General features: G+C 29.1%; 3 protein-coding genes across 3 annotated transcripts; 2 read left to right on the top strand and 1 right to left on the bottom strand.

Annotated features, from left to right (window-relative positions):
- Positions 1–27: 27 nt before the first annotated feature.
- Positions 28–12945, top strand: LOC103314056 (uncharacterized). The gene is made up of 6 exons (XM_008198887.3): positions 28–386; positions 434–462; positions 530–575; positions 630–721; positions 4058–4213; positions 4260–12945. The coding sequence occupies exons 1-6, from the start codon at positions 270–272 to the stop codon at positions 4513–4515; spliced, it is 696 nt and encodes a 231-aa protein (XP_008197109.1). The 5' UTR covers positions 28–269; the 3' UTR covers positions 4516–12945.
- Positions 8216–12394, bottom strand: LOC658835 (uncharacterized protein). The gene is made up of 4 exons (XM_008198904.3): positions 12254–12394; positions 12050–12200; positions 11788–11997; positions 8216–8369 (listed from the first exon to the last, which is right to left on the bottom strand). The coding sequence occupies exons 1-4, from the start codon at positions 12392–12394 to the stop codon at positions 8245–8247; spliced, it is 627 nt and encodes a 208-aa protein (XP_008197126.1). The 3' UTR covers positions 8216–8244.
- Positions 12946–13353: 408 nt separating the features above from the next.
- Positions 13354–22671, top strand: LOC658763 (lipase maturation factor 2). Its single transcript, XM_965125.4, has 10 exons — positions 13354–13607; positions 13757–13940; positions 17082–17183; positions 17689–17885; positions 17942–18120; positions 18187–18424; positions 21287–21486; positions 21541–21781; positions 21891–22107; positions 22182–22671. The coding sequence occupies exons 1-10, from the start codon at positions 13514–13516 to the stop codon at positions 22435–22437; spliced, it is 1908 nt and encodes a 635-aa protein (XP_970218.2). The 5' UTR covers positions 13354–13513; the 3' UTR covers positions 22438–22671.
- Positions 22672–24549: the final 1878 nt, after the last annotated feature.

The following is a 24549-nucleotide window of genomic DNA, read 5'->3' as shown; positions in this document are numbered from 1 at the left end:
TATTAAATTTGTATACAAAACTGGGAACTTTCGTGTTATTAGTGGTAGCACTACTTGTCAACCACCCCTCATATGTCACTCTGACAATTCGAGTTTTTTGGCAAAATATTTTTGAAAAACGCTGTTAACGTAATAAAAGTGTAATAAGTGTACCAAATGAATGTGGCGATTAATTCGGTGTTTTGAATTTAATGACCACGGAGTCACTCGTTTTAGCACCACCCCATGGGGGCTAAACACTCAGCAGTCCTAAATGGGCTGCAAGTAAGATGGGTAGCTGTTTTGGCAAGTGTTTGCCCAATTCAGATACTTCCAAAAGTCTACGCAACTTCAATATACTGCAAGGGCAGAGGAACGGAGTCGAATTCTCTTTTTTGGTGGACGATGTAAGTTCAATTATTGGAAAGTAACAATAATGAAGGGGTTATTTTAGAGTTCCACCAGACAACAAAGCGTGAAAAGGTAGTAACATGTTGTAGATTTTTTCCTAATGAGTAATTTTTGTTAATTCCGGCTTTCGTGGAAACAGGAGCTTTTTTTCTCGGTTGTTTAGTAAAAGAAACGACAACAAACAGGTTTACAATTAATTGTTTATGTTTCTGTTTTCTTTACTTTTTATGGACTTTCAGAAGCCAGTGCTAGATTTGGTTGACGGTTTATTGAATCCTCAATTGACTGCGTACAGTAGACTGAATGAATCACAGCGCCTTCCCTCAACAGGGTAAGATTTTAGTCTATTTTAATTCCAGATTAGCGCATTTTCCATATAATTAAGTGAAGCCTTTCCGTATTTAAAACGACGTATCAAAAACTAATAAGGACACTAGGTATTTAAAATTTTACAGTAAGGGACGAGAGCATAAAACTACAGTAAACTTCATAAATACTAAAAATAAAATACATGAATATTGAAAGTTTGAATTTGCGTTAAAACGTTAAACGTTAAAACGTTAAACGCTGCTAATAAAATTGATGATTCAGAAAAGAAATAATAAAGAATGTTGTGAAGAATTAAATTACCTTTACAAAAGTTCAAGAGTTTAGACCCCAAAGACGTTAAAACTTTGTTGCAAAACTTAAACTGTTGGAACTAGAAATATTACTATTCTGTAGGAAATGTAATTCTCTAAAACTTTGTTCATTAGAGTTTTGTGTCTTCAACCATTTTCGCACAGTTTGAAAAATAACGGAATTTTGCACAAACCAGTAATTGCTTACGTTTTTTAAATTTTGTTTTCGATAAACTGTTTGTACTAATTGTATCAGAGACTATGTATTGAGTTTTTAACTTTAAACTTATACATTTTTAGTTAGGCGTAATCTTGTAGTTAATATTTTTTTATCTCGAATAAAACTTTAAATTAATAATTAAATTTGGTTTTATAAAATATTTATTATTTATTCACCATATCTGTTATTATTTATTATTTATTTTATTATTGTTTTATTTTTATTATTCATGACTTGGACAGATATGTGTTACTGTAAAATAAGTTGTTTATTTATTTAATGTGTAGTTTTATTTTCACATTACATAAATTTTTGATTTAATTTGTTAAAAGATAGATAAGATTGATAAACATTTTAGTGAATTCAAATACAATTTTTTTTGTGTGTGAATACTTATTTCAATTTATACTTAGAGGAAGCTTTAATATTTTTTAACTTGTATGAAAACGCTGATCGTCATAATTAAGCAAGCCAAAGGGTCAAATAATAAAATTTCAAACGGTAATATTCTACTATTTACACTTTCAAAAACTTTTCTGGATTAGAACCTTCCACTTCAAAAATCCACAATTTAATCAATTTCAAATCAAGTTTGGACTGAGACCTTTCCTTTGGTGTTTTCAAATTTCGAAAAAAAAAGGTTAAGAAACCCCAAAATTTGGAAAACTTCAAGTACCTATTTTCAAATGGGATGCTACATTTTTTTTCTTCCTAAATAAAAGAGATTTAATTTAATTTAATTCCACATCGATTTGGACTCGTACTAACATTTCCTTTACTAAATGTGTGTCTTTAATAATAAGGAAGTTATGAATTTATTAAGATTTCTCTAAAATGACAACTTTTATTTATGCCAATTTAACTACATATTAAATAAGTTGCTTTTGTATAATGTCAAGAATATTTCGAATGATTATCGTAATTTTTTTGTTAGTTACAAGTATCTTATCATTTATGTATTAATTAATTTATACTATTTATTTTTGACTTGTCTTAATCTACAAAGTGTAACGAAAAGATAGGAAGGAACAAAAGAGAAATAGAGATTCTCTAAATCAAAATAAAACGATTTAACCCAACTTCTATAACAAGTTGTACCGTTAAAAGTTAGACGGTGCCAAAGTTAAAAATTGTTTAAATTGTTTTCGTTTTTTATTAGTAACTTCTAAATGGAAAATCGAGTTTCACGAAATTTGGAACAAGTAATTTGTCATCAATAGAATATAGATAGCTAGAAATCCAACGATTTTTATAAATCCACAATTTTGTGAAAAAATGCTTTTTGTGGTCTAAATTAATAATCATTTACATTATTGTTGTCTAACAACAGCCAAAATGGAAAAAAAATGAAAATCCAATAATAATAAATGGGCAAACATCTGAAATTTTAACACGTCGATATAAATTATTTTTTGCTCTAAAACCGATGCCGATACTAACAATTTATAAGTTACAACAATTATTTAGAAAGAATGAGTCTTTCGAATAAAAAAAATTATATCACTTGGATAACGTACTGGGTGCTCAAAAACCGGCGCACCAACTTAATGAAGTGTGGTAGAGAACTGCTTACATATAAAGGTAAAAAAAAATTCTTTGTATTAAAGTTATTGATAAATAAAAAAATTTAAATAAATGATAAACAACGTTGTGTAACAGTCATGATCGCAAGAGAATTTGATCAACAATAGAAATAAATTATTTTTGAAACGGCTTCCCAGTGTTGTCACATTTACAAACCGTGATTTTTTTGATGAATTTATTTTTTTTTTAATTCAAAAAGCTGCTAAAGTCTGAAAGGAAATTGAAAAATAATTGTTAATTGTTAATTGTTAAAAACTGAAGAAGTTAAAAAACTAAATTTGTAGCTCCAGATTTTTTGAAATATGACTTTAGGATTTTTTTAAAGATTTTTCCCGTAATCTATACATGCTTTTCAACAACGTACCATTGAGTTGATGCGCCAGTTTTTGAGCACCTTGTATAATAAAAATTGTTGATTGGTGAGTCCTTTACAAGCAGCCGTATGAAAACATGTAGATATGACGGCAAATTTCATTGAAATCGATTATTCAATAAAAAGTTAAAACGAAAATCTAAAACAATTTTTGAACTTTGACTTTTTTTAATACTTTTTTAGACGAATAAACCGTTTTGAATAATTTTTTTCGTAAATCAAAAACAAAAACAATAGCGAGTGGCAGTTGGTCAAAGTTATTTGGTCAAAAAACGAGCTCGAAAATGTGTTATTTGTTTATTTTAAACCTTTTATTTATTCACTCTGAATAAATGTACCTTGAAGTAATTTCTCTCAAAGGGTTTTTTCGTACACACAAAGACTTGTTCAGATATTTGCCTTAAGAATGAAAGAAACCCCAAAAAAGGGGGCAAAACGTAGACAATAAATCATCTATGAAAAAATATACTTATCTGCATTCCCTAATAATATTAATCACACCTTAATTCATATAAGAAATTGTTTAGAAATTGTGAAAAATTCACATTCACGGAGAAAAAAGAACAATATAAAGTATTAAGAATTGAATAGCAAACGCTGATTTCTGTGTGATTTATTAGTCTTTGAATGCTCCAAAAAATAGTTTATTTATTAGTTAGAGTTTAATGCCTTGTCTGTCTATTTTTTTTGTTTTGTTTAAATTGCTCACTGTTATTTAAATCTACCCAATTTTAAATTCATTGCTCTTGAAGCAACTGCGCTCTTTTGTGACCCTAACAAAACTATCGATAAATAATACTGAATATTTATTTTAACCATGAGACAAAGGAAATAAATTCCTGCACAATCCTAATACGTATTTTTTGCCAGATCATGTACAAGTCGCGACATTCAACTCCAATGTTTGGACGCTCGAGCTTTGCTATCAAGAACAGCAGCTTCAACACCTGTTAGTTCTTTAGACTTAGAATGGGAACATGAGACGATTCCAATTTCAATGATTCATGATCCATCGGGGAGTTCCTGGTTGGTAGCACAATTTTTAATCCGAAAAAACTAACTAGGTGTTTAGGACTGCGCTACCTGAAGACTTCTCAGAGTGTCCAAGTGAAGCAAGTCCTCAAAACACAGCTCCAGCATTAAACAGCGACTCAGATTGGTCGCGTGTTTCCTCAGCCAATTCTCTAGAGTGGGATAACGTCCAGAATTCGATTCAAGCCAGTCCACCTATTTCAGAAATTGACACAGACACCCAGATGTTGCTCAGTGAGATTGAAAGACTTACGAGTAAAACGCTACGTGAAACGGGTCATGACTTGTTCAGCTGATTTGAAACCACCGTTGTGGTAAATTAAATAAATTTTATTTCACGTAGATTTTTAGGTAGATGCTATTGACTGAAACGGGTGATGTGGTTAAATTGAATCAAATTTTCCATTTTTAAATGAGTTGTTTCACTGTGATTAGAAATAACAATTATTATTAATCATATCATCCAAAGAACTAGATCAAATATTATTTGTGATAACAGAATACTAAACAAATGTATTGGATGTCAACACTCAACACTACATTTATTTCCTTATTTTTAAATTATCAATGGACGAATCAGCTTTTTTGTTGGCATCTGGTACAATTAACTGTTAGTTTTATAAAGTTTACACCAAGTCTCCAAAACTGATGGAGATCTCAAAACATGAGTGGCATTTATTTGGAAACTGGAGTAACCCATAAAAATACAGTACGACCTCGATGATCCGAACTTTTCAAGATATAGGATAAAGCCTACAATTGCCTACTACATTTATTATGTTACTTATTTTAATTTTGTCTTAAACCTTATCTTATTTTAAATTCAGATAAACAACAATAAAAAACAAATGGTTACAACTTTTTCTAGAGAGTATTTTTACTTAATTATTTAAGTTGAAAGTGAATCCCTAAACCCACTTAAAAAATAAAAATTATAGGCAGTATTGCAGATTAAATTAGCTGTTTGTCAAATAGTAGAAAAAAAGTACTATTTTATTTTTCATCAACCGAACGCCAGAAATACTCCGTTTGTATGTTTTACTATGATTTTTTTTACAAAACAAATTACGAACTCTGATTCAGAATATAACAAAGTTTTAAAGCCAAATATTTCGAAATGTTTGAACACACAATATGTTGTTTTGAAGAAAGCATAAAGTAAAAATTAAAGAGCTACTAACTTTTTTCTTAGTAGTATAATATCAAAGATACTAATGTGAAAAATAATACAGTCACTGCATTATAATAACATTGATAACTAATAAACAATACCAAACAATTAAATCAGAAAAACTTGTGACAAAAACTGTTTATGTTATTATTTTATTTATCTTATAAAGAAAACTCATCTTAAGAGTAAAATATTAGTTGCTTGTAAATTAATTTAACACCTAATTATGATTTTTTATTTCTCTGAATTCAGACACGCAAAAACAAAAAACAAATGATATAGCTTTTCCAGAGATCAAAATCTAGAGAGTGTTTTTACTTAATTAATTAAGTTATAAAGTAAATTGTGAAGTAAAGATAATTTGTTATAAAATCCCTAAAAAAATTAAAATTACAAGCAGTGTTGCGGGTTAAGTTAGACGTTTGTCAAATAGTAGAAAAACGTGCTATTTTATTTTTCATCAACCGAACGCCAGAAATACTCCGTCTGTATGTTTTACTATGATTTTTTTTACAAAACAAATTACGAACTTTGATTCAGAATACAACAAAGTTTTAAAGCCAAATATTTCGAAATGTTTGAACACACAATATTTTGTTTTGAAGAAAGCAGAAAGTAAAAATTAAAGAGCTACTAACTTTTTTCTTAGTAGTATAATATCGAAGATATTAATGTGAAAAATAATACAGTCACTGCATTATGATAACATAGATAACTAATAAACAATACCAAACAATTAAATCAGAAAAACTTGTAACAAAAACTGTTTATGTTATTATTTTATTTATCTTATAAAGAAAATTCATCTTAAGGGTAAAATATTAGTTGCTTGTAAATTAATTTAACACCTCATTATGATTTTTTATTTCTCTGAATTCAGATACACAAAAACAAAAAACAAATGATATAGCTTTTCCAGAGATCAAAATCTAGAGAGTGTTTTTACTTAATTAATTAAGTTATAAAGTAAATTTTGAAGTAAAGATAATTTGTTATAAAATCCCCAAAAACTTTCTAAAAAAATTAAAATTACAAGCAGTGTTGCAGGTTAAGTTAGGCGTTTGTCAAATAGTAGAAAAACATATACAAAAAAGTTTTAAGCCTTAACAACTAAATGTTCGAACAAACAATATTTTATTATCGAAGAACGCAGAAAGTAAAAATTAAAGCAATTAACTTTTTTTCCTAGAAGTATATCGAAGATACTAATGTGAAAAATAATATAGTAAATTCTGAACATCATTGCATTAAAATAACTAATAAACAAAACCAAACAATTAAAACAGGAAAACTTGGTTCCTAAACAATGGGACAAAAAACTGTTTAAGTTATTACTTTATTTTATGTTATGTTTACTAAACTATTTTGTACTTGTTTTATCTTGTAAGATAATATCACCTTAAGAGTAAAATTTCAGTTGGTAATAAGTTAACTAAATACCTAATTATATTTTTTTTTTTGAATCTGAATTCAGGTGAATTTTGAAGAGTACATTTGTTATAAAATCTCTAAACATTAAAAAAAATAAAAATTACAGTGTTACAGGTTCAGTTACCCGTTTATAAAATAGTAGAAAAAATGCTTTTTAATTTTTCATCAACCGAACGCCAAAAATACTACGTATATATGTTTTAATATGATTTTTTTTACAAACTTTTATTAAGTACACAACAAAATTTTAAGTCCGAAATGTTCGAACAAACAATATTTTGTTATTGAAGAAAGCAGAAAGTAAACTGAAGAAAGTAAAAATTTAAGCAAATAACTTTTTTCCTAAAAGTATTTCGAAGATACTATGGCGACAAATAATATAGTAAATTCTGAACATTATTGCATTATAATAACTAATAAACAAAACCAAACAATCAAAACAGGAAAACTTGACTACTAAACATTGGGACAAAAAACTGTGTATGTTATTATTTTATTTTATGTTCACCAAGCTGTTTTCACTTGTTTTTACGATGACATACTGCCATAATTTGTCGTAAAATAAAATCACCTTGAATGTTTTTATTTTGTAAAATAACTTGGTTTCAGTCTTTTTTTCTAATTTAATTTCTACTAACTGAAGCAACGTATTTTGTGTGTTTAGTACATTTGTAGGAACATTTAGTTCGGATTATCGAGGTCGTACTGTATTGTTCCAAATTTGTGCCGGTCACACTGTATAAAAGGTTCACCCCGTAATAAAAATGAATGTTTGGTGATTAATTTGTTGGTTAGTTTAGTGAAAATGTGGTTTAGAGGCCTATAAGAACGGTTGTTTTGAACAAATCCCACCCACACAGGTTGTGCTTTTTCTTTGAATCGAATGAAAGTTTATTACTTGTGAAATGATTTCAGCAATATAAACACAGCGACTGCAACAAATAAATTCTAAATAAATTAATTACAAACGTTGTAGTGAATGTTGTTTGACAACTTCTTTTGCTGTTTAAATTTAAGATGAAATAATTATAAAGTATTGTTAAAGTTTTGTGGAAATTTATTTAATGGCACGTTAAATTATTTGGCAATAATGCGCTAAAGATGAGGATTTATTGGAAGGGTGTAAAGGTGGTAAATTATCAGGCGGGACCAAGAATTGCATGAATTTGTGAGGCCTTCAACTGGAAGAGTTTAAAGTAATATTGTAGAAGTTATGCTTCTTTTAAACATTCCGAATTTTATTTATTAGCACAGCCACCATTCATTGGTTGTCACAGTGAATTTAGTTACTTGCCTTTGATATTGTGATTAGTTATTTTCACCCCATAGCTTTAAATTGTTGTAAATACACATTTCATGTATACATATCACCCCCCAAAAAATAAAATAGTACCTATGTAAAAACGTGTTTTAATTATTAACATTAACATTCAATCTTAAAATTGGAATAACAGTAAAATTCATTTCCCAAGTTATTTCGATGTTGCGGCTTTAAGGGAGTTTTCTTCAGGTCTAGCAGGCGTTCAACGAATTGTTCCATCACTGCGCCTAAAAACAATTTATTAATTAATAAATAATTTCATCAAAAATATTATAATGAGTATTAAGTTGCTACAAAAATTATTATTTGGAATTTAGGATATTTTTAAAGTATTTTTGCTTAAAACATTTGCTGTAGAATGACATTAGAAATCAAAATTTCGTTAAAGAATATTTTAATAGTATTTATTTATTATTATAATTATGTATTATTAATATTTATTATAAGAAATTGTACAAAAAATCTAAAAATCACATGAGAAAAAAAACAGCATGCTCTGATTTCTATGTGATCATGATAGTTTAAAAAAATATGGTATTCATATTGACAATGATTACCTTTCAAGCTCGACAACGTGCTAAGAAACTGAGAAAAAGTGTCACTTTTGGCCTAATTTAGTAAATTCTTCCGGTTAAAAAAAATTAACTTACAGACTGAACTAAAAGTAACACACAGACAGGTTGATTTTATTTTTGTAAATACTACATTTATATTAGGTGCCCATAAGGAGAAATTGAGTAATGACGTTATTTTTTTTTTAATGACAACCGTATTTTTTGTTTACTGTATTTCTAGTAATAATAAAAAAATAAAAAATAATAATTGGCAGTTACCCACACGAGACTTTATCTTTTTATTCTTGCCTTATTATTTTATAAGAAGACACAGTTTTATATATATTATTTTTTTAAATAATTAGCATGGAAACACTTACTTTGAAACCTAATAATACAAAAAAGAAACAAAAAAACATTCACCCTTTGTAAAATATAGAGCAAAAAAGAAAGATAAAACCGTTTGTGTAAAGTTAATATCAATAGCTTTTTCATTTTATTTTCTTCTCTCGATTTTCTTTTTTTTTAATTATGCATATCATACGTATCATAAAGATAAATTTGTTTACTGTTTTGTGATATAGTAGGTACACTTCTTTATATATCTGGTAATAATAAAAACAAAATTAAGAAATTATTGACAAAGAAGCTTTATTTTTTTATGTTTGTCTGATTTTATAAAGAGAAAATCTTAATTCAAGCTCATACGCTAGAGGGCGTAGAAATTTGTAGTTTTTTATTTTTATTTTATTTAGCAAAACAGGAACGAATTCAACGTTTTCTATAAAAACAAGAGAGACCTATAAAACAGCATACTCTGATTTCTATGTGATCATGATAGTTTTTGAGATATTGCTCTAACTAATATAGTAATAAAAAATGCATACATTTACTTGTATAGTAAGTCCAAATAAAAACGTCAACAAGAGTAGTCTCTAAATTTATAAACATATGTAAACTACCTGTCAATTTTACCAAATATTGAGCACCTGTCTTGCTTTAAATATTGTTAATTTTTTTTGAGAAAAGAAAAAAAATATGGTATTCATATTGACAATGATTACCTTTCAAGCTTGACAACGTGCTAAGAATCTGAGAAAAAGTATCACTTTTGGCCTAATTTAATAAATTCTTCCGGTTTAAAAAAATTAACTTACAGACTGAACTAGAAGAAATATACAGACAGGTTGATTTTATTTTTGTAAATACTACATTTATATTAGGTGCCCATAAGGAGAAATTGAGTAATGTCATTTTTTTTAATGACAACCGTATTTTTTGTTTACTGTATTTCTAGTAATAATAAAAAAATAAAAAATAATAATTGGCAGTTACCCACACGAGGCTTTATCTTTTTATTCTTGCCTTATTATTTTATAAGAAGACACAGTTTTATATACATTATTTTTTTAAATAATTAGCATGGAAACACTTACTTTGAAACCTAATAATACAAAAAAGAAACAAAAAACATTCACCCTTTGTAAAATATAGAGCAAAAAATAAAGATAAAACCGTTTGTGTAAAGTTAATATCAATAACTTTTTCATTTTATTTTCTTCTCTCGATTTTCTTTTTTTTTAATTATGCATATCATACGTATCATAAAGATAAATTTGTTTACTGTTTTGTGATATAGTAGGTACACTTCTTTATATATCTGGTAATTATAAAAACAAAATTAAGAAATTATTGACAAAGAAGCTTTATTTTTTTATGTTTGTCTGATTTTATAAAGAGAAAATCTTAATTCAAACTCATACGCTAGAGGGCGTAGAAATTTGTAGTTTTTTATTTTTATTTTATTCAGCAAAACAGGAACGAATTCAACGTTTTCTATAAAAACAAGAGAGACCTATAAAACAGCATACTCTGATTTCTATGTGATCATGATAGTTTTTGAGATATTGCTCTAACTAACATAGTAATAAAAAAATGCATACATTTACTTGTATAGTAAGTGTAAATAACAACGTCAGCAAGAGTACTCTCTAAATTTATAAACATATGTAAACTACCTGTCAATTTTACTCAATTTTACCAAATTTTGAACACCTGTCTTACTTTAAATATTGTTATTTTTTTTAGAAAAGAAAAAAATTATGGTATTCATATTGACAATGATTACCTTTCAAGCTTGACAACGTGCTAAAAATCTGAGAAAAAGTATCACTTTTGGCCTAATTTAGTAAATTCTTCCGGTTTAAAAAAATTAACTTACAGACTGAACTAGAAGAAATATACAGACAGGTTGATTTTATTTTTGTAAATACTACATTTATATTAAGTGTCCATAAGGAGAAATTGAGTAATGACGTTGTTTTTATTTTTTTTTAAATGACAACCGTATTTTTTGTTTACTGTATTTCTGGTAATAATAAAAAAATAAAAAAAATTATTGGCAGTTACCCACACGAGGCTTTATCTTTTTATTCTTGCCTTATTATTTTATAAGAAGAAACAGTTTTGTATACATTATTTTTTTCAATAATTAGCATGGAGACACTTACTTTGAAACCTAATAATACAAAGAAAAGAAAAAAGAAACGAAAAACCATTCACCCCTTGTAAAATATAGAGCAAAAAAGAAAGATAAAACCGTTTGTGTAAAGTTAATATCAATATCATTAATATCATTTTATTTTCTTCTCGATTTTTTTTTAGTTATGCATATCATATGTTATGATACGTATGATACGTATCATAAAGATAAATTTGTGTACTGTTTTGTGGTATAATAGGTAATACACTTCTTTATATTTTTTAAGAAATTATTGACAGTTAGGAAAAAGAAGCTTTATTTTTTTATTTTTGCTTGATTTTATAAAGAGAAACTTAATTATAAAGAGAAAATCTTAATTCAAACTCATACGCTAGAGGGTGTAGAAATTTGTAGTTTTTTATTTTTATTTTATTCAGCAAAACAGGAATGTATTCAGTAAACGTTTTCCATAAAAACAAGAGGGACCTTCTCTTGCTTATAACATTACATGCGAGTTAAGAACTGAAGGTCACTTGAAACATGATCAACAAAATACCGTTCATGGTACTAGAGTTACCACAAAAATTAATTCAGTAAAAAAAAATTTACCTGTACACAAAATGATTTTGTCTTTCGTAAGAAATTTAAGTGTAACTGCAACTTTGGTTAAACATTCCTCTGACAAAAACGGTGGATCAGCTATGACAAGATCATAATAACTAGCTTTTTCCCTCGGAACCCCTAGAGGCGACTTGTAATCATAGGGAACAAAATCATTGCCATACACACTAAAACGCTGATCATATTCATAAAGTGTTACTGAAAAAAGTGACATTTTTAACACATGAATTGGAGTAAAAAACTTCCTCACCTTCCCCCTTGTCACTTACACGTTCCTTCATCTTTTTGTAAAGTGTTGGGCACGAAACCAGTGCTATTTTACCATCTGGACCCACCTCTCTTAAAGCTACATTAACTAAATTTTCTGTGGTCTTATCATCGTACCAAAACTGACTCAATTGCTACAAATTTCAATGACAAAACCCACAATTAAGGTACAATTTATTTCACAAACCCAGTTTTCGTCTAAAGTGGTATTTTCATCAGGTGTTGACAAAAACCGCGTCTCCCTTTCCTCCTGTTCTTTGTAAAACTCCTGAAGCGCCTGAAACGTACTTGCCGACAACTGGGGCACATCATCTTCCCCATCTGACATTTTTTTTAATAAAATTTTTGAAAATTTTAGGTTAAGGGATTGGAGGTTAGAAAAATATTTGACATGTGTGTCACTAGCGAAAACAGAAATCTGTAATTAAAAAAATACAAAATCAACATAATAAATATTTTCTTGGGCTTAATCGAACAGAAATTTATTAATAAGTGTGAAATTAAGTTTTTTTAAGCCAATTACTAATAATTACAAAAGATCCCAGCCATCGTGTGTCAATAATCTGTTGATTTTTTCACTAAACGTCATTTTTCAAAATCCAAAATTTTAGTATGTCGAGCTTAGAAAGCAAGAAAAAGCCCTCCAAACAGTCAAAAAATAAGGAAAAGAAAGAATTAGGTGACACCGAGCTTCCCCGCAAACCAAAAATTAAAAAGGAACAAAAAGGCACACAAGAGACAAAAGTGAAGAAAGGGACCCCGAAGGGTTCTTTGGTTGGTGGTGGCATTAAGAAAAAGTCCAACAAGAATGAGTAAACAAGACACACATTATTATTATCATGTAAAATATTAATTAATAAAACAATAAAAAAAGTGTTATATTGGCTCTCTCTTCACTATATTTTAATGGTACAGTAAACACAAAGTGTGTGCATATAATCAATACATGGCATGTAAATATACTGTTACATTTAAAAACGTATCAAATATTTACTTTTGCTAAATTTGTAATTGTGTTCACATCATTGTTGGGACAGGAATTTCCAAAATTCAGCTACTTGTGCTAGTTTTTAATTAACTTAATGCCTAGAAGAATCCACCAATTTTCATAAAACCGAGGAAATGTGATGATGTTAAACATAAAAAACAGTTATTTTATTCGGATTCGATCATTCCTGTTTATATTACAAACTAGCGCTCCTTGTCCCACCTATGTTGAGGTGCATGCTTGGCTGGTTGCTGTGTCCTTGTCTCTTGCTGGGCGTTTGTTGGTTCGAGTTGGTTGCGTTGCGTCGCTTTATTCTTTCAGATCACATCATCACTATCATCAAATACGAGAGAAGTACTCGTGTTAAGTTGTTATTAATGTGTTGTTTATTGTTTACATGTTGAGTTCAATCTCCAGAAGTGGATTTTTTTCTATCGGCTTGTTAATTATCGGTGAACAATGATATCTCTGCGATACACCAGGAATCTCTTTCTGAGATCGTTCTGCATAGTCTACCTCTTTGCATTTATTTCGTTCTACATCCAAATCCCCGGTAAGTTACTATTTTAGTAAAAAAAGGCTCAGTTTTCATGTAAATAACTGTGTTTTTGGTTAGGAGATCCAAGTCCATTGCACTATTGTTTTTTTTTTCTTTTGGTGTTTAGAGATTATTTTTTGGTGATTTGCTATTTCTTTTTTCAGGATTGTACGGCGATAATGGAATATTACCGGCAAAATCGTTGTTGGAAAACAGTAAACACAAGACTTTATCAGCCAAAGTACATTATCAACCCACATTACTGTGGCTTGCCCCCTACTTGGGCTTGGATGTGAATTATGCGTTGGATGTGTTGGCACTGCTTGGGAGCTTTTTAGCATTTACAGGGTAAAAATTATTTATGAAAGTCACTTACACTTTCTATTTAAAAACTAAAACTAGCAAATTATGAAATTTACCAAGGAAATGTCTTATTATTATTGCTTTTATACGTTATTAACAGGAGGTATTTGACTTTGCTTTCTTTCTCCTTGTAGTGAAAGCAAATCAATACAGATAAGGTTTTTATTATTGTCTTTTTTATAAATATTACGTTTACATTACGTTCAGTCCCTTGTGTAATTTGGACTGTTCTAACATAACGTTTAAAACAAAAACTGCTTTCATATAATTATTTTTCTCGTCTAATTTGTCACTGGGTTCCATTATAACAATTTCGTGTTATACATAAACATAAAGTCAAATTTGTGCCCTATTTCCAGCCTATTTCACTCAAAAAAAAATGCTATTATGTGGTTGCTACTTTCTTTAGTGTAAAAAAGTCGCCCTTTGCCCTGTTAGATAATTAACACGTTTTCTTTATTTAAAATATTTTATGATATCGCCGTTAAGTCGGTTTTCTTATCTAATGTCACTTTAAAACGCCCTAAAGTGTAATAAAAGTTCTGCCTTTTTTTGTTAAAGTCACCTACAAACAATTTTCTTGAAATATATTCAGTGTTTTCTATCCAAGGCCAATGTGATGGGTGAAATTTTGAACACATGTCTTGCTTTAAATATTGTTAATTTTTTTTTGAGAAAAGAAAAAAAATATGGTATTCAGATTGACAATGATTACCTTTCAACCTTGACAACGAGCTAAGAAACTAAGAAAAAGTGTCACTTTTGGCCTAATTTAGTAAATTCTTCCGGTTTAAAAAAATTAACTTACAGACTGAACTAAAAGTAACACACAGACAGGTTGATTTTATTTTTGTAAATACTACATTTATATTAGGTGTCCATAAGGAGAAATTGAGTAATGACGTTATTTTTAATTTTTTTAAATGACAACCGTATTTTTTGTTTACTGTATTTGTAGTAATAATAAAAAAATAAAATAAAAATTATTGGCAGTTACCCACACGATGCTTTATCTTTTTATTCTTGCCTTATTATTTTATAAGAAGAAACAGTTTTATGTACGTTATTTTTTTAAATAATTAGCATTGAAACATTTACTTTGAAACCTAATAATACAAAAAAGAAACGAAAAAACATTCACCCCTTGTAAAATATAGAGCAAAAAAGAAAGATAAAACCGTTTGTGTAAAGTTAATATCATTTTATTTTCTTCTCGATTTTTTTTGGTTATGCATATCATACGTATCATAAAGATAAATTTGTTTACTGTTTTGTGATATAGTAGGTACACTTCTTTATATTTTTAAGAAATTATTGACAGTTAGGAAAAAGAAGCTTTATTTTTTTATTTTTTCCTGATTTTATAATGAGAAACTCTTAATTAAAAAGAAAAAATCTTAATTCAAGCTCAACGTTTAAAACAAAAACTGCTTTCATATAATTATTTTTCTCGTCTAATTTGTCACTGGGTTCCATTATAACATTTTCGTGTTATACATAAACATAAAGTTAAATGTGTGCCCTATTTCCAGCCTATTTCACTCAAAAAAAATGCTAATATGTGGTTACTACTTTCTTTAGTGTAAAAAAATCGCCCTTTCCCCTGTTTGATAATTAACTCGTTTTTTTTATTTAAAATATTTTATGGTATTGCCGTTACGTCGATTTTCTTATCTAATGTCACTTTAAAACGCCCTAAAATGTAATAAAAGTTCTGCCTTTTTTTGTTAAAGTCGCCTACAAACAATTTTCTTGAAGTATATTCAGTGTTTTCTATCCAAGGCCTAAGTGATGGTTGAAATTATGTAAAAACTATTATAAAAATCGCATGAAAAGATAACAAAATAAAATAAGTGCTTTTCAAGGTCTTTTAATGTAATAAATAATGTTTATAACGGGTGATAGTTTCAAACCTAAAAACCCATACCTTTAATTTGCCTGTTGTTTCTATACTTGGTAATATACTTGTTGGTAAAAATATTCTTAACATCACCTTATAAACCGTAGGAATATTAAGGGCAAAAATAATCATTTATTTTCTGTGGGTGTTTGGTATATTTTAGAAGTAACATTTTAATTTTTTGAGTAAAACGAGGAAATTATGTAATAATTTTTCATTTTAAACGTTATGGATCACATTTGTTATTGGAAACTCAGGGGGTCTACTCGTATCTATTTGCTAAAGCTTTCTATTGTGACTTAGATTTTTGTTTAGTTAGTATAAAAATGAATAATTTAAAAAAATAGACGGAGGAAATTGTTGTTGGTTGTTTAGGGCAGGGATGTAAATAAGTTTCATATTTTTAGCGACGTTTCGATTTTAATTAAATCATCATCAGACTTCAATATTGATAAGTCTTGCTTGACATGGCACGAACACTGTCATTTCACAATTAAAGAAATAGTACAAAAATAAGAAAACATTGACATAAACAATACAAAATTCTTATTTTGCTGTATTTTCATGTTTTGTTCTTGCTTTAGTTGAGTTTTCTGATAAAAATTCAGGTATACAATTGTTCAATATAAGGAATATTTTCTTAAACTTTTGGATATCATAAAAAAGGGACCATCTAACGTTACTTAGTGCATTTCTACAACAAACGAAATATTCTGTCCCTATGATTCTGTCTAGAATAAGTGATATTGACTTATGAAACATGATTCCTTTTCAATTCAAATTCTAAGCCGTTATGTAGTTTTCCGGAATCTTTTTAACTCATGAAAACGTTAAAATGAAAAAAAAACTGATTCATGTAATGAGATTCAATTTTTTTTATCAGTTTGTCATGAATAGAATTACGTATGTTTGAGTATAAAAGCTAAAATTTACTGTAACGTATTGTTGAACTACTCAGAAGTTTAAACCATTGATGCGACAGAAAAAGGGAAAATCTTGGAAATAAATTTTCAAGGGCGTTTTTAATGAGAAGCTACGATGAAAGTTTTTTTTATTTATGTTTCATTTTTAAACCTATACGTAAAATGTAAAATGGAAATTTACCAGATCCATGAAACAATATATGCGTGTCATATTGTTATTTTGTACTCGTAAAAGTATTTTTAGTTATATTGTCAAAACAAATTACATAATAAGTCTAAACTAACATATTTTCTTATTTTTAGGTTTATCTCCCAAAAGTTTTGTACAATTCCACTCTTTGCTGGGTTGTGGTCTTTATATTTCTCTCTTTATCAAGTTGGGCAAGTTTTTGTGAGCAATAATTAGTAAGTATTAAAATTGCACCAATTTAATTGAATTAAAATTGTCATATGAATTTTTGATTTTTTTACCTTTCAATGGACACAAAGTGATTATGAATCATTAATTCTGTTAGTAACAAAATCAAGAAGAGCGTTTTTGGTTTGGAATATTTTAAGCGGGATGCCTACATTGTTGGCTATGTTTAAATTTTAAAGGTCAAAATTTTCTGTCATTGACATTAAGCTGAGTACTACAGTTGTGCTTTTTAATAAGTTAATTAGTATTTTATTTTATAAGTAAAGGTTGTCCCAAAAATAATGAAAAAAATGTAAGAACTGATTCTGAAGTGATAACTCGTGATAACCTTGTTGACAATTCGGGTTTAATTTGTATTTATTTGTTACCAAAGCAAAACTTATCAGGGATTTTATAAATGACTCGATTCGAGTTTGGAATATTCGACATTTTTTCAGTTATTTTTGGGGCACTTGTGTATATTAAAAAAAATTAAAACCGATAATGTTTTAGCGACGAATTTTTACTAGAGGCCGGTTTTCTTGTTCTCCTGGTGGCCCCTTTACTCCCTGGCAGGAGAAAGGGTTCGAAAGTTTTACCCAGCGATTCTATTAGTTTCTGGCTGGTGCGTTGGTTACTGTTTCGATTTTTGTTAACCTGTGGCCTATTAAAATTCATCAGTGGTTGCCCCAAGTGGTGGACTTTATCTGGTTTGTTTTACACACTTTGAATTTATTTATTTTCATAACTCATAATCAATTCACAGCATTTAATTACTATTTTGAAACTTTACCATTACCAACACCACTCTCTTGGTACTTCCATCAAATTCCGAGCTGGTACTTGAAACTGTTCGGCGTTATTGCCAATGTTTGTGAGATTGGTATTCCGTTTTTATTCTTCGTCCCGATTCGAGCGGTGCGCATCACCAGTTTTATGATACAAGTAAGTAAACAAATAATAAATACAGGAAGTACCTAAAAAAATATATTTATTTCTTCTTGTTTGCAGATATTCCTACAAATATCTATTGTACTTACTGGCAATTATAACTTTACCAACTTGTTGATGGTAACTCTACTTTTATCTTTACTGGACGACCAGTTCTTTTACGGCCGCCGCAAACCCTTCACCAAGTGGACTTTTATCGAAAAAGTCATCAATATTTTGACATATGGCGCTCTTTTATTGGCCGTTGTTAAGTTATATTCTTTGAAACTCGACGGGACGATAATTGAATCCAATATTGGTAAGTAACGTGCTCTCGATTTCAACTAACTTACCTGGTTATGGAAATTAAGTTGGTAACACCGAATTATATTAGTAACACAATTTTACCTTCAGATTGCCAGATAAAGCAAAGAAATAAAGCATATGCACAGTTACAGTTTATTAGAATCATAAATAACAATTAAAACTTTAATAAAAGTGACTAGAGTTCCTATATTGGGAGAGTTGGGACATTGAATGTCAATTTTCGAAATTTTGTTTCATATACGTCGGTTGGAATGTGTAAAAAAACAAGTTGGGATAGAAATCAGTGGTGTTGCACTTGAAATTTGGCGAAAAGTCAAATAAATTTGTCAAAAAATGTTTCCATTTTTCGTCGATTAACTGCGTTTAGAAATGGTTTAGACTGGCAGTCGTCGTCAATTCACTGTTTTTTTATATGAACTCCAAATTTCTTTATAAATTTCTTTATAAGTACAAGAATTTTACGTTTAAACTCTTCATCATAAACATTTTTTTCTTAACTTTAAGAAATGATAATCATCCATGAAAGAGAGAGAAATTGAACCTTTCCTTTCAAGTTTTACGTTTATTATTAACAAGCATTTGGAAAAGTGGATTGTCTAAATAATGTTATGTACAAAATCTATCAGATTTTGGGAATTTGTCTATGCATTTACAAAATACGTAGGTACTTGAACCCAAAATTGGGTCTAATTTTTAGGAAAGTTGAACCTGTCGCTGCTTGGCCGCCTTTAGCATCTACGTGAACTTTAGATTATGTTTCAAATTATAAAGTTATTGGGAATTCACGATTTTGTTACGTTTTTCATACGAGAACACCTTCAATATCATTTTTTAGAAAATTTAAAAAGACGACGGGAAATATGAAGGGTCCTTGATGACCAATTTTTGGGACGAGATGTTTAACTAAAAATTGTGACTGAAAGAAAAGCATTTTTAGCATTGAAGTGTTTTAAGTTATGTATTTATTATTAATATAAATATCGAAAAATTTCGGAAATGTGAACATTAATATTGGTAGGTATTCAATTATTTTCTTTTTTTAAATAGTAATCCCAAAATTTCTACGTTTCCTACGTCCCTGGTTAAATTTGACGTAAAATTATGTTATTTTATGCATTTGACAAAAATTTTAACCTTGAAATTCGGAAATAAAATTAACTAGACGCCCTCTGGTGATGACTTTTGAACTATGTCGAAAACAGTAAAGAAATTTTCGTAATTCCACATTTAACTGACATTTAATGAATTGATCAACAATTTTGCGTGTATAGTGTTAATTGCTTACAATAGAAAGAATCACTTTAAAAGTACGTGGTGGTAAATACTAGCGTTGACTTTGGTTCTGTAGTTTTTCGTGGTATAAAGTGTTTATTGTTGGAACTTGAAAGTGGATAAAAAGTGAAAAATATTTAAATTTTGATACAAAGTGTTATCAAACAGTTATCTAATTAAAGATTATAAGTAATGGATCACAGCGAACACAAAGTTTGGCTTCCGAATTATTTTCGACATAAACCTCTGACATAAGTTACTAACAAAAATTTTAATAAAAAAGGATAGAAATATATACGTTATCCCCATAATACAAAATTGGCTCCCAATAAAGGAATTCTAAAAGTGACTCCCAATAAAGGAATTCTAAAAGTGACCATAAATATAAAAATTAAACTTACTTACAATTTATAAAATAAAATAATAAATAACAATGAAAATGAAATAAAAATGAAAATTTAGACCCTAGTTCCTTTTTTTTATTAAACAAATCATGAAACTGAATTTTGGATGCTTCAACTTGAAAATATTAAATTTGCCAAAAAAGATTGTACCTGGAAATTAATGAAATAAAATTACTACGTTCGAATTTGACAAATAGTGATACAAACTTAATTTAGAACTCTTAGGCCACTGTCATAGGTCACTGTGATTAGAAATTTATCTGAAAATTTGCATATTCTCATAATACGTTACGTCCTTGCTTAGTAAGAATTTTTTTAAGATGACAGCACTTCCAATTGTGCCGAAAGTGTATTTATTACTTTATTATTTTAATTAGAAAGCTGTATTTTTTCTTGCGTCCTTCATTTCTTTAGTTATTTAACATTAAAAAACATTTTTAATTCGTATTTGGTGTTTTTAATTTTGGAAAAAAGTCAGCAGACCTTGAATTTTGAATAGAACTTGATTATTTTTTTCTTTATGACTTGAACGCAAATCTGATTTTCTGCATCGGTTTGTATTAACATTCGCTCCACCTGTGTATACATAAAATTAATAAAATTCATGTTTGAAAAACTTTGATATACCACTTTTTTTTTCATGACAAAATGACTGACAAAGTATGCGAAAAGATTTATGAATAATGATTTTTTTCCACGTCTTCTCAATATTAGAAGAAAATTAAATTACCATAAAAGCGATTAATCTTAGTGGAAATGGGATGGGAATCCAAGAAAAAAGTATAAAACACCTCTAAAACAGATAGGGGAAGCTAATGAAAACTCTCGAGTAACTAAAGTAATCCAAAACCTAGTAAAAAACATTGCTTTTCATTTAAAATAAAAGTTGGTGTCGAACTCCAGTATAACCAAAATTGCACAAGCTTGAATATACAAGGTGTGTTAAAATGATTTTCACTTAGTCGACTGTGATCTAATAACAGACATTGAGACATCGAATATTGTCATTTATTAACTCCACTTCGGAGATAAGCTTCGATAATAAGTGTTGGCACAATTTTTTTTACATATAAACTAGCCAGTTAATTAGATAAAAATAATTTTTAAGACAATTGTACAAAAGTTTTCAGACGAATATCGTTATAATGCACACAATATTTAACTATTTCTTTTTTCAGCATTTACGAAGGACCAGTTTGAGTATGTCCTCAAGCAAGGTCTCACAATCACCATATACTTGGGTTTGATCTCATTGGCTGTTACAATTCTGCGAGCCCTCTCGATCTCCTTGTTTGACGTTCAGGGATCAAAAGTATTCACAATTATTACAACAATTCTGTATTCGGGAATCGCCGTACTTCTATTTTTCGCTAGTACCGTAAGACTTTGATTAGTTTTGTCTAGTTTTTTTTACTAGGGTAAACAATTGTAGGTTCCTCTCGCGTCTTTACACACAGCATCCAATTCAACCGTTCATCCAAGTGTCCGCACTGTATATAACCGACTTCATAAACTGCATGCTGTCAACCAGTATGGACTTTTCCCAAAAATGATGGGAGTGGATGGTCGTCCTGAAGTTATCCTTGAAGGTTCCGACAATGTTGAGGGCCCATGGCTCGAATATAACTTCCTGTACAAGCCGGGAAATGTGAACCACTCCTTACCTTTTGTTGGTAAAGTAACATATTACTTAAATTATTTAATTTAATTATCTTGTTTTTACGCTATAAAAGCACATAAAGCTTCACTTAAACTCCTAGTGGTATAATGTAATATTTTTAGCACCATACTCTCCCAGGTTGGACTGGCAGATGTTCTGGGCGGCTTACAACACTTACGACAAGCAGCCTTGGATTTTGAGTTTAACTCACCGATTATTGACGGGGAAAGCCGAAGTTTTGGCTCTTTTGGACAGACACCATTCACCGTTCAACCAAAAACCGCCAAAATACATCCGAGGAATTCTCTATAAATACAAGTATTCGTCGTGGAGTCAAAGGTTTGTCTGTCTCTGATTTGGTTTTGTGTTATTATTATTATTATTTTATTTATTATTATTATTATTTTGTTTAGGTCGCAGCCCTCGTGGTGGGTTCGCCAAAAAGTGGGTGAATATTTCCCCGCCTACACAAAAGAGTCTCCAGCTTTGGTGGATTACTTAAAGGCTAGGAACCTCTTGCCTACGTCTTCGAAACAGACTGTCAACCCCATTTGGAAGCAGATTTTGGATGGGGTGAGGTATATTACAGGGCATTTAGAAGCTACTTTGCTTTTGTGGTCAGTTTTTACGGCTGGTTGTGCCATTATTACAACTTCTGCCAAGAAATAAGAACTGAATTTGAGTCACTAGTTTTTATTTTCTCATTGAAAAGTTTCAGTTAAGGATCTTTATGGTGTGATTTTTTTTATTTTTATATGTGCACACACTAATTTATCGAGTAATTTCACCCCTCCATTTAGATCAGAATATGTCATACGATATTGTTATCAGGTTTGTCCCGTGTGAAGTTTTTAAATGTAATGTTTTTGTTAGTAAAGTGCAAATATATCATTTATTTAAAAATTTTCGTTTTATTTCCATCCTTTTACAAATACATAGATCGACAAATGAAGTAATTATTCGGAAAAAAACCGTAATTTTTCATTCCCCAACACTTATCAAGACTTTTAAATGAGAAAAATTAAATTATAAATTGAGATTGTTGTACAGAAGTAAATGACAACCTCATAAAATACTCAAAAATAAACTAGCAAGAAGAAACCGTGGATTTTTCAAAATATTAGTTAAAAAAAATGGATCTACAAAATCAAACTCATTCAGTGAACGTTATTCTGAAGTGTTCAGCTGAACGACACAAAATGCATAAGACCGAAGAATTAAAACAAAAATTTCTCTGCTAAGAGCTAATGTTGGATTAATGGACCGATTAAGCAAATAATCGATTAATTGTTATTGCCTATTCTTATTTTATAAATGCATATACTCAAGATTAATGGATTAATCATTGAACGGATTAATCAATTATCGAAATAATCGATTATTTTTAGTACTCGATTAATCGATTTATAGTAATAAAGACGAAGAAACTATTCGCAATATAAAAATCAGTTCCCTTACCGAACTTTAACCGGAAATATCTCTTTTCTGAACCACATAGTCAAGCTAATATTTATGACAATATCAAAATTATTATTATTCTGAGGATACAAAAGTTTTTTGGGAATATTCGTGACCACCATACATTATTTTCTTTACTTTGAAGTGGATAATTTGAAATATTTAAAAAATTTAAGCTTAAAAATTACAGTACAAGCTACTGCTGACAATAGTGCCCTTTCCCTTTTCTTAAATAAGTTCAGCAGGGTTGTTATAATTGTGGAACGAATGAGCGACTCCCAAAGAAATGGACAATTTGGATTTGGTTAAGCAAAAAATTGAAATTTTGAGTCTTATTTTCATATAATTTAGATTAAAAAATATTAACGGCAAAAGAAAAGAAAGAAAGAAATAGAGGATAAGTTCCGAGGTCAAATGGGTTTTCATGCTGATAAAATAAAAAAGGAGGACTTGGCAAAGATCTTATCAGGAGATTTCCTGTACTATTGTACTAAAAAAATTGTATACATAAATTTAGTGAAACACAAAAATAACGGTTGCGTTGTTTCTAAGTAAATATTCTTGGTATTACACGTCTGTTCAAGTACGTGATATACTAATTTACAGAGAAAATATTATTTTAAATAAAAGTGATAAATTGTACCTCAGTTTTGAAAAAAATGTCCAATAACAGAGGCCCAATTAAAGGTTTCGGGGACTCTAAAGTGTGATCTAAAAAATATTCAGTCGGGGATATTTTTCAAAGTTTTTTATCCACATAAGTGGATTAGACTTTTTCCTTTATATAGGCATAATTAAAAAAAATGCTCTGTGAGAAAAAATCGAGAAAGGGTATGTTTACCGCCAACTGTGAACCTTAACTCAGCGAAAGTAGAATCTTACTTTGAAAAAAAAAAACATGGATGTAATGAATGATTCTGAGCAATCGAACTCAAAAAAAGGAACATCCATTATTTTGAGATAAAATCAAAGTTCCCCCAGGTTTTGCCTGTTCTTTTAAGGTTATATCGCAAAGTTCTCTAAATTCTAATGAGAGCATAATTAAAACTGTAGTTGATAATTTAAACAAAGGTATTTATTTGAGGCCATAAAAGACAATTTTTATAAATTCCACTTTGCCCACAAGGAGATGGATAAAGGCTCGTTTTTCGTTTTTTATTTTTTATAGAATAAAATAAGAATGATACATATGAAGTAAATAAACAACTTATCTCATGCTTATTCAAGTTAGTTTACATCTGTTAACAATAACGATTCATTCGCTCATACATTATTTTATTATTTAAAACTTTCAGTTTTTCTCCTGTATAAGGAACTTTTGAC

Source organism: Tribolium castaneum, chromosome 1, assembly GCF_031307605.1.
Source record: "Tribolium castaneum strain GA2 chromosome 1, icTriCast1.1, whole genome shotgun sequence".
In the NCBI taxonomy this organism is placed as follows: Eukaryota; Metazoa; Arthropoda; class Insecta; order Coleoptera; family Tenebrionidae; genus Tribolium; species Tribolium castaneum.
This window is presented reverse-complemented; position numbering and strand designations above follow the sequence as displayed.